Source organism: Leptopilina heterotoma, unplaced genomic scaffold (assembly GCF_015476425.1).
Source record: "Leptopilina heterotoma isolate Lh14 unplaced genomic scaffold, ASM1547642v1 Lhet_135, whole genome shotgun sequence".
In the NCBI taxonomy this organism is placed as follows: Eukaryota; Metazoa; Arthropoda; class Insecta; order Hymenoptera; family Figitidae; genus Leptopilina; species Leptopilina heterotoma.
Genome location: NW_025110854.1, coordinates 90053 through 101263, shown reverse-complemented (window position 1 = coordinate 101263; position 11211 = coordinate 90053). Strand labels below are relative to the sequence as shown.

Genomic DNA, 11211 nt, shown 5'->3' with positions numbered 1-11211 from the left:
AAGTGCCTGTGAACAGAGAAAAATTTGTTAGAAAATAAATATTTACCAATTTCACGTGCCGTTTTTCAGACAGTGACATTTTTCTTAGGCGATAACTGCCCTGTAAAAAAAAAGTATTGGGAGGTACGGGATTCCGTATTGCAAGTGCCAACCTGCCAATGCGGTATTCGCGAAATACCGCATTGGGTGTCGTGGTGAATACGGAAATCAAGGGGTCCCAATGCGGTGCAAGTTTTAAGCTTTAAAAAAACGAAAATACGTGACAGGAGGAAATAATTAGTGTCAGTGCAGAAATATGCGAGTTAAAGGAATGAGAAAATAATAATAGTGAGTGTAAAAATGAAATTTTAAGAAAAAAAGGTAAGTTGAACTGTCAAATATGAGTCCAATGCGGCGTAGGCTGCTTTCAATGCGGTACACAATCGGTACATAGTGCAAGTCGCCAGTAGAGGGCAGAAGCAAGCAGAGCGAATCGAGCGAACACAGTGGCCCAGCTGACATATGATTTGCATTACATTACTTTCCAATTTTTCATTTTATAACCACGTTTCTGCATGAATCTAAACAATATTTTCGATTATTGTAATTTAGAAGATGCTTACCAATTGTACGTTGGCAGATTTAGTGAAAAGTGTCTGTGTACGGAGACAAATGTGTTAGAAAATGTTTGTTTACCTATTTCACGCCATTCAAACCAGTCAAAGTTGCTTTTGCTGTGGCGCATTGAAATCAGCCTATGCCGCATTGGGCCCATATTTGACAGTTCAACTTACCTTTGTTTCTTAAAATTTCATTTTTACACTCACTATTATTATTTTCTCATTCCTTTAACTCGCATATTTCTCCACTGACACTAATTATTTCCTCCTGTCACGTATTTTCGTTTTTTTTAAAGCTTAAAACTTGCACCGCATTGGGACCCCTTGATTTCCGTATTCACCACGACACCCAATGCGGTATTTCGCGAATACCGCATTGGCAGGTTGGCACTTGCAATACGGAATCCCGTACCTCCCAATACTTTTTTTTTACAGGGTGTAAGTCACACATAACCTATAAATTTTAGAGATCATCAAACGTTCTTAATCGAATAATTTAAGTAGAAACTACAAATGTTTGAAAAACGCATGTTCGAGTTTAAGCTGAAATTTCAACCCCCCACCCTTTTGATAGGGGTGGGGCGTTGGGTCTGTAAATTGGTGTATTAACTAGTATTTACTAGGGTAACATATTTTTAAAGTATAAAGGAAATCCAAGAACTTTTTTTTATTCTTGGGGCAGTTCAGGAATAATGCCTCATAAATACAAGGATACATGATATTTGAATTTACCGCGCATTCAGACTAAGTAGCCTGGCAAAACATAAATACTAATAACTTTTGACCTATAATGCAATATACTGACTTTTTTTAGAAATACTCGTGATAAAACAAGGAATCATAATTGACGAGAAAAAGTACGAAATTAGGCGGAGAAGTTTATTTTATTTCCATTTTTTTATAATAATTGTTGCTATTTTAAACAAATTATGAACAAAATTTAACAAATATTTTTTGTTTGAAAGCAGGGTTATTGTATGTTACTCATTTTAAATTTTATTAAAATCCATCAAATAGAACAGTCGAAAAAAATGTTTTAATAATTTGATGCTTAGGTAAAAATTGTTTAAACAATAAATCTTAAAAAAATTAAATTTTTTTAGTAATATAATAGTAATGTATTATTATAATAATGTTGATTACTACAGAATTTAATTTACTAGATTTAACGTTGATTTACGCAGATTGTTATTTTTTGCTAATTACGTTTTATTGTAATTGCTTCGTTTTTTATTTTTTCAATTTAAGCATTATTCTAGTACTTTTGTACACACAGATGCAATAATGCTGTCCTTCCGGTTTGACGGTATTTTGTAAAGTCGTATGATTTCTGTCAAAATCTTTTCATTTCGTGACATATGAATGAACATTCGTATGTCACGAACTATGAATTTGATAGAAATGACACGACTTTTCAAAATTCCTTTAAACCGGAAGGACGCATTAAAGCATCTGAGTGTACGAAAGGGTTTTTTTACCCGTATATACAAGAAATAAAATTTTGCGAAAACAACTTTGGGGTCATATTTTGGTACGAAAATACTATAAAATTATTGATATGAAATATAAAAATATCTCCATCGAAAAATTAGTAGCACGCTTCAGTAATTTTGAGTCTTTTCCGAATAGGCTTAGTACCTGGAACTAATCCTGGATAAGAAGCTGAGTTGGAAAGAACATTTCGGATACCAGTATAGAAGGTTCTGTACTGCTTTTTAGAAGTGTAGAAGGGCGATAGGTTCATCGTGGGGACTGGGGCCCAATATGGTCAACTGGCTGTATCAGATGATTTTAAATCCCAGAGTTCTTTACGCGGTAGTTGTTTGGTGGTGTAGGACTCAACTGATAACAGTTAAAGAGAAACTGGACCAACTCCAAGCAATGGTTTTCAGGGGTTTTACGGGGCTATGAAGACCACGCCAACAGCTGCGTTGGGATTCATACTAGCCGAAGTACCTCTGCATATTACTGCGGTGAAAAAGGCGGCTCTTACTATGAGCAGGCGGTAAACACACCAAGTTTCCACGCTAAATTCAAGAAAATGAAATTTAAACCCCGCTTTAAGATCATTATACCTTCCAGGATGGACTGGTAGAAGGGTTTTCCACTTGGTGACGAAGTCTGGTATACAGACGGCTCCATGATGGACTGCGGTGCAGGCTTCGAAATCTATCAAAAAACTGGCTGCATTGAAGTGGCTGAGTCACTGGGACAATATGCTATTACGGTCTGGCAGGCCAAGGTCTGTGATATTTTAACTTGCGCCTAAACACTGAAAAAAATGGCGTCTAAAAATAAGACGCTTAGACGTTTATAAACGTCTTATGTAAATAAGCGTCTTAAATGAAAAACATAACCTACAAATACATGCATTTTAGAAGGCAAATAAGACGCTTATAAACGTCTAAAATGTGACCACGCAAACGTCTTAAACCAAGGCGCTCTTTTTTTACAGTGAATGTCCATTCAAAAAGGGCAAGAGGATTAGTATTTGTGTGAATAGTTAGGTGGTCTTAGGGGCTTTTAGAAGTTTCACAATAGAATCAAAACTCGTCTGGGAATTAATGCCGTGCTTGGTTTGTAATATAAATGATTTTAATATTAGAATAATGTTAGAAACTCTTCAATGTTAAAATATTTTTTTTAACAGCAAATAAATAAAGGGCGCGCAAGTATTAGTTAATAGTATTTATTACAACATATAATATATAGCTGGCACATATAAATATTAAAATATTTATTACAAGGAAATATAATATTATTTATTTTATTACATTTTTTATTGTTTCTAATGTTTCTTTTTTATAATACGTTATTCTTCTAAAGTGGTAAATATATCTACAATTATACAACTTTCGCAGGTACAATAAAGCACACTTGTACGTTACCATTATCGTCAATAAATTGAAATTGAATGCTTAACTTTATTTGCGGGTAAATTGATAGTACCGGCATGTTTAAAGAATACGTAACTTCTTCTCCCTTATTCAATGGACATTCTCCTTTTATTAGAGTCTCACACGCATTCTTTTGAGCAAACGGATAAGAAACAGTTGTTGATAGTACAAATGCTGTCACTTTTGGAATCAAGACTTTTGTTGGTGCACCTGAAAAATATTTTAATTGTAATTATGCATATATTTTTTATATATTTTAAGGTAAATGTACCGGTGATAGTCAGGGTGTTAGTTATAGGCAGGCAGTATATTATATTATATAAAATAAGGTCTGCACGGAAAGAAAATATCTAAAGAAAATTGTAATACTCGTATTAAAAAGTTGGACGAAAGTGATTTTTTTTAAATTCTAATACTGTTTGAAAATCTGAGAAACTAATGCAGGACTTTCATAGGTATAATTGAGAATTTTGTAATACTTAAATCCTATACACTTCAAGACCCATATTTAAAATTTAATTTTTGTGAACTTTTACGGATGTGAGTACTATAGTGCAGGATATATATTTTGTAATGTAATTTTTTATACGTCAATTTTTTTTACATTTCAGTATTCATTTTTATGGCTCTGTACACCGTAGGTATACTGATGGAACCCTTATGAAATCACTCGTGTGTCCGTCTCAGCCACGCAAAATGGGCTGTCCCCCCTTAACTTTTACATATCTTGACCTAGAGAGCTGCAATTCGGTACACATGTTAACAATTAAGTGCAGATTACATTATCCTTTATTCAAGGTCTTTTTACTGTACAAAGAGAAAAAAAACTATTTTTAAGTGATCCGTTTGAGTAATTCTGACTCAAAGACAAAACACTGTATTACAAACTTAACTCCAGCGGAATTGCAAATCGGGAGAAAATTACGTACTATATTAGATGCGATAAAACCAATGTTTCGACAAACTAACGAATGGCGAGAAAAAATTGAATATAATCAGTTAATAGACCACCACACCGTGAAGCAAATAAACGATGTTCAAAATAGTCTACAGCCTACAAATCTTAATGGATTTAAAAATTTTCTTTATTTAAAACACTCAGCACTTAATTCTAAAAACATTAATCAAGGTGGATTTTAAAATTTTTGTAAATTGTTCAAACAATCTTGTTTTAAATAATAAAAAAATGCATTTTTTTTGTTTTTAGAGAATAAAATTTCATAAATAATCTAAAAATGGTTTTAATTGCTCAAAACTCATCACTTGGGGTTTCTCGAGGTTGATGATTACGACTTCAGTGTTGATTATCAAACATTCAAAATGTCGAATCTAAAATGGCCGATGATTTTTTAAAAATCGAAGAATTTGCTTAAAACTCACCACTCGGGGGTTTTTTTGGGTCACCAATTACAAATTGGGAGTTGGTAGCAAGATTTATAGGAAATCTACTAATAAAGGCGCAAAACAAAACAAAAAGAACAAAACCGAACAGGAAAATAGGTATCTGTCATAAGAAAGATTTCTTTTTATTTTAGGTTAAAAACAATTTCATTTGTTATTTTATTTTCTTCTTAGAAACAATTAAAAAGAAATGTAAAAAATAAAGAAAATCTTTCTTATAATAGATGGCTTAATAATATATAAGTTACTGTTTTCTTTATTATTTAAGACAAGATTGTTTAAACAATTTACAAAAATTTTTAAATCCGCCTCGAGCAGAGATGTTAAAAATGGGTCTCAAAACCTATTTAAAATGCTAAATACTAAATGGTATCACAAAAAGTATTTCAAATATAAAATATAAAATAGTTTTCAAAAAGTTATTTCAAATGCAAAATAGAAAATATGCATTTTCAAAATGGTTTTACAAAATGAAATGCTTTTTTTTAATGAACTTTATTTTTACGTAACTTTTTGACTTTTTCATAAAATAAGATTGTATCCCTTATGAAACTGTTTTATATATTATTCTATTAATTTGACTTTATACAATAAACTACTTTTTTGAAAAAATTGTAAGAAAACTTTGTCAGCAATTAAATAAAATATCTCATTTTCGAATGCTTGATGTGAAATCCTATGTAAATATTGAAACTTTGAACCTGAAAATTTCCGTTTTTAGTATGTAAAAATGAATATTTTCCCATAAAGTTTGGTAAATTTTTATATTATAAATATAAAAAAAACTTTTTTGCCTATATTACACGGAGAAAAATTCTTTTTAATGATTACAATAGTCTACATTACAGCTCGGATATGTGACCACTTTTTGGAATGGTTACGAAGACTATGTAATGTGCTAAGAATTGAGTAGGAACGATTACTATAGCTGTTGTAAGGGATACCTTCATGTTTGTACTCCTTACAACAGCTATAGTAATCATCACAAAAAGTGGTCACATATCCGAACAGTAATATAGACTATTGTAATCAGTACGAATAAATTTTTCTCCGTGTAGTACATATTTGGAGAATAAAAATAATGGTTTGTTTTTAATTTTTATTTAATATCATAATCTGCAGACAGCATTCAGATCGAAACTCCAAAAAGTTAGTTGTCCAATTGCGGACAGTTTATCTCAAGATTGACAAATCGGAAACAAAAAATCCAAATTGCTTTTTAAAAAGGAAGGTTTCTTGCATAGAAATCTACACAGTGAAAAGTCTGAATAGCGCGTCGCGTCGCCGGTTTGTCGGTTTACTTTTGACTCGTGTTTTATTAATAATATATAAGTCCATAAATTATATTTATAATTGGTGAATCTTAGACAGAAAGTTTAGTTTTATTAGTATGTTAATATTTTAATTCGATTATAAACAAGTTTATAAACATTTTATAATCTAAATTTCACCTAATATATATGTGCATTAGCATTTAATTCTTTATCTTAAAGAGAGAAATTTCCACTGATAGTTTTAATAATTGTTGTTTGTTATAAGAAATTAAATGTGACATATGTTTATTTTAATAAAATTCAAGAATATGAACATACACTGTAAAAACAAAGTCTTTCTTTAAGGCGGTGTCAAAGTCGATTGGATTTTTGCATTGAGCTTCAATGGAAAAATCGCATCGACTTTGACACCGCCTTTAAGCTCGAAATTTGTCTTTTTTCAAGGTGTAAACGGAAGACTCCCCAATTGATACAAGTAAGGTGTTAAATAAACTGAAATTCAACTGTAAGCTTGTAAGAAGGCTGAAATTTAGCTAAATGGTTTGGCTAAATTTTAGCCTTCTTACTAGCTTACAGTTTAATTTCAGTTCTTTTAACACCTTACTTGTATCAATTGGGGAGTATTCTTTTTAAACTTCTAATCATTACTGACATTCAGCCAATATGGTCAACTTCCGTTTACACCTTGAAAAAAGACAAATTTCGGGCTTAAAGGAAGACTTTGTTTTTACAGTGTACCACCAATAATGAAAAATCGACTAAAATAAAAAATAGCAGATGTTTCAATAATTTTTGTCAAAATACACTATGTTTTTCAGTATTTTTCTGGTCTGCAAAAATGTTTTTTTTTGAATTCTTGGACCATTTTCTGGTAAATTCTCACACAGGACATGCTAACAAACAAAACGAGTTATCATTTATTAAAATTGGTTCAGTAGATTCAGAGATAAACTGTCCGCAATTTGAGAAAACGTTATTTTGAGAAAAACGCGTTTAAACTTATATGTATCGTTAGAGGCCATCCATAAATTACCTAAAATTCTTTCGCAAATTGAAACCCCACCATTTTTTTTATTTCAGACACTGTTACATACATTAGCACCAATGTTTCTACTGGTCGTAACAAAAAGCTGGACCCCACCATCCCCTTAAAGACTTACTTAATTTGTCAATGACTTTTTACATTAATTGAATATTTTTTGAAAAATTTACTTTTATTTTTTACAATTGGTTATAAATACTTTAGGAGGTGTTTTCTAAAGTCATAAGGAGTTAAAAAATACAATAAAAAAAATAAAATTTTTTTAAATTCTAAAGTGTAGTAGTACCTTAAAAGAAAAAATTGCTACAATATACAAAAAATTTTCTTGTATTTTGCATTTTCAAATACAAAATAATGAAAAAAACCATTTCAAATCATAATGGAAAATGGTTTTCGGCAAATGCATTTAAAATGTAAAATGAAAATAGGCATTTTGCATTTTCTATTTTGCATTTGAAATAGATTTATTTGAAATAGTTAACATCTCTGGCCTCGAGAGATCTCTTCACTTTCTTAGTGCTGAGTGTTATAAAAAAAATTCCAAAATTTATTAAGATTGTAGGCTGTCGACTATTTTGAAAACCGTTTTTTTATGTTGACTAACTGTGCACCTATCAAACAGGTGGTCTCATGGTTGATATGATGTACAAGTAAGTAAACATTTTTTTATTATGTTTTAATCAGAAGTATTATTAAAAAATATTTTTAATAAAGTAACGTACGTTTAAACTGCTCTTAAAAAAATTATCTTTCTACTGTTTAAATTTAGCAACTTAAAACAGGATTTTTCAAATACCTATTTTGATTGTTTTTAATTCACTTTGTTTAAAAATTATACACTACAGCTTAACAATCAAATCATTTCCTTTAAAGCTGAATACTCATAAAATTGACATTTATAATCTACTTACTGATAATGAAATCCCACTCTGCTGTAACATTTTTCCCTCTATAAAGTTTACAAGGAAAATCTTCACATCCTTTAATTCTGAGATTCGTTGGAGGCGATTGTCCCTCGCATTTCTTAAAAGGTGTAGGTTTACAATCATTTATAAACAACAGAAGTGAAAAAGCTAAAAAACAAAAAGCATTATCAGTAGTTATTTGAGATAAGTTTATTTCATCCTCATTATTAACGCATAATATATCACTCTGCATGAGAACATACACACATAGCACAACAATTTTCAGCAAATTTGTAATGTGAAATTCGTAAACTTGCACTGCAAATTTGCAGCAAAGTTGAGGCAAATAGCAAAATGCTCGTTTTATCGAAAATTACATATAATAATTTACTATTTCTAATATATTTTTATATAAACGGTTAACGGTTCTACAGAATCGTTAACCAGAATTTATCAAGTTGGGCTATAATAACTTGAATAGAAAAGCGTGACACTCCATTTGAGTTATTAGCCAGTTGGCTAGTAAAGAAACTAGATAATTTCAAGCGCGACTGGACTGTTCCTTTATAATAACTTTATAATAACTAGATTATTTTTTCTATGTTTGGGGATTTTGTTATTAATTTATTTATATAAAAAAATATTTTAAAAAATGTTTCATTACTGGTATGTTTTTTATTTTGATACTGTGATCTACACTGAAGAAAATAAGCCAAACTTGATTAAAAACTTACACCCCTATGTTAACTCCTCGAGGTGTAAACAATAAAACAATGACAAAATAGCTCGCGCGGGAGTTGATGCTCAACACCCCCTTTTTCACTCTTGGTAAAATTTATAACAAAATATTTTGCAAAATCGCAAAACGCCTCTTTTCTCCTACTGTCAGGTGGTGTAAAAAAGGCACTTTGAGTACTTTTGTAAAACTCTTATAACTTATTAGTCCTTTTATATAATACAAAAAATGTCTAATAAGGATTTTGAAGCTAAATGATTAAACTTTCGACACTAATTGGAAATTTAAAAAAAAATTTAATTCTGATTTTATAATCTAAAAAGTAAAACTGGCTTTTTCGCCCCACTATACTCTATATTTTTATAAATTAATTATAAAAATTAAAAAAACATGTAGAACGAAAGTTATTCCTTTATTTAAATACGAGACAAGCCCTTACGTTCAAATAGTACTAAATTCTAATAGTTGCATAGGTAATAATACAAAAAAGAGAAGTCTGGGTTAGGACTCTAAAAGTTAAAGTTGTTAAACTTTTTATCTTTAAATTGATAATAATTTGAAGATTGAACTATTTTCTCTTAATTTTATTCAATTTTCATTGACACATCTTAAAAACTTACCAATTATAAGGTGCTTCATTTTTAAAATAAAATAGATTATGGTATAATGTAAAAAGCTTTATTGTATCTTGTGGAGATTACTGATTTATTTAATAAGGCTATTCTTTTTATATTCCAGCGATAATCTCTCGCCTGTCATGAAATTAAAATTGATAACAATTATCTCAAAAAATAACAATTCTAAATTTTTTAGTAGTTATTTGTTGCATTTGTGTCTCAATACAAATAGCAATGTAATACAATATTCATGAAAGAAAATATATAGTTATATATTTTTGTTTCAATATTATATATAAACTGTTTTAATGCCTAGGATAATAATTTTTAATTGCTGTAAACAACTGCCATCATAAATTATTTTTAAAAATCGAGTCATAACAAGCGTAAGTACTTCTTACAAATCTTATATAAAGTTTTAGTATTTTATCTTTACTCAAGTGTTACACAAACATTAATCACTGATTACATATAGTAGATAAAAAGTTCTGCACAGGTGTCCACTTCTATGATAAAAATGACTTATTTTTATGGCATAATATCAATTTAGATAGAAATGTTAAAATAAATTAAAAGTTAATATTTTACAAATTACAAAAATATTCTGTATTTAATAATAGAAGTAAAATAATAACTATTAAATCAGTATTAATAATTAAAAATTTTAAATGATTGAAATAAACATCTTAATAAAGTATACAATTTTGAAAGAATGTACATACGATATAAACATTTTAAGTTTAAAAATTGGGGAAAATGTTTACAAATGCAAAAGAAGCTTGATTATGGTTCTGTGGTTCATATAATTGTGAATAGCAATGATAGTGTACTGACCACTACTGGCGCAGTACTGGTACCCAGTATTGGCGCCAAAGATGGCGTAACTTTGGGATGATAACATTTTGCCAGTACTAAGTGTCAGCGTTAGTACAGTACTGGCAACCGCTACTGATCCAGTATTAAAAATTTGTGTTATTGCATTTGAAAGTAGTAGTAGCTTGAAACATTTTCGCATTTTCCTGCTTTTTTTATACATAATGGAATATCCCGAATATCAATATAACAATATGGGAAATTTAAATTAATAGAAGTAAATTATCTAATATTAATAAAAATTATAAATATTATTAATATTAATAATAAAGTAAATCATTAAAATTACTTTTATTGAACGAAATTAAAAAAAAAATATTTTTAATGTTTTCTAATATAATTTTTAACAGAGCAAGTTATATTAATATTAATTATTATTAATTAATTTTTTATGATGTATATATAGTTATTAACTATTTAAAGTTATATTTTTATTTAACATTATTAGTACTGAACATAGAAACTATGAATTAAGATTAAAAACTTTTTCACGCACAGGGGATCGAACTTTAGACCTCGAGGACGCAAACCAAATACGCATACCGCATAGCCACGCAAGCATGGAAGAGATTTTTCGTAAACTTCCTTATGAATTAAGTGGCGGTATTATAATACCGCCTCTTAATTCATAAGGAAGAACAGTGGCTATAGCCACTGTTATATTAATAAACTGACTATATAAAATATTTAATTTTTATATCTAACGATATTATATAATTATTTTTAATAATTTATAAAAAAAATGTTTATAATTTGAATATCTTTTAAATGACTTTTGTTTTACTTTAAATAATATAACAACTTTTAAATAATTAGTAATCATTTATTATTAGGCAGTATATTATTATATTGTTATACAGTCGAACC

General features: G+C 29.3%; 1 protein-coding gene across 1 annotated transcript; it reads right to left on the bottom strand.

Moving 5' to 3' along the window:
• Positions 1-3272: 3272 nt before the first annotated feature.
• On the bottom strand, positions 3273-9631 carry LOC122497678 (NPC intracellular cholesterol transporter 2-like). The gene is made up of 3 exons (XM_043604926.1): positions 9475-9631; positions 8125-8286; positions 3273-3706 (listed from the first exon to the last, which is right to left on the bottom strand). Exons 1-3 carry the CDS (start codon positions 9491-9493, stop codon positions 3444-3446), a joined length of 444 nt encoding a protein of 147 aa, XP_043460861.1. The 5' UTR covers positions 9494-9631; the 3' UTR covers positions 3273-3443.
• Between the last annotated feature and the right edge of the window lie 1580 nt (positions 9632-11211).

Excerpts from the sequence above, each read along its gene's own strand:
- LOC122497678 (XM_043604926.1), bottom strand. Across the intron at positions 3,707-8,124 it reads AGAGTGGGATTTCATTATCA|GTGCACCAACAAAAGTCTTG; the intron begins GTAAGTAGATTA and ends AATATTTTTCAG.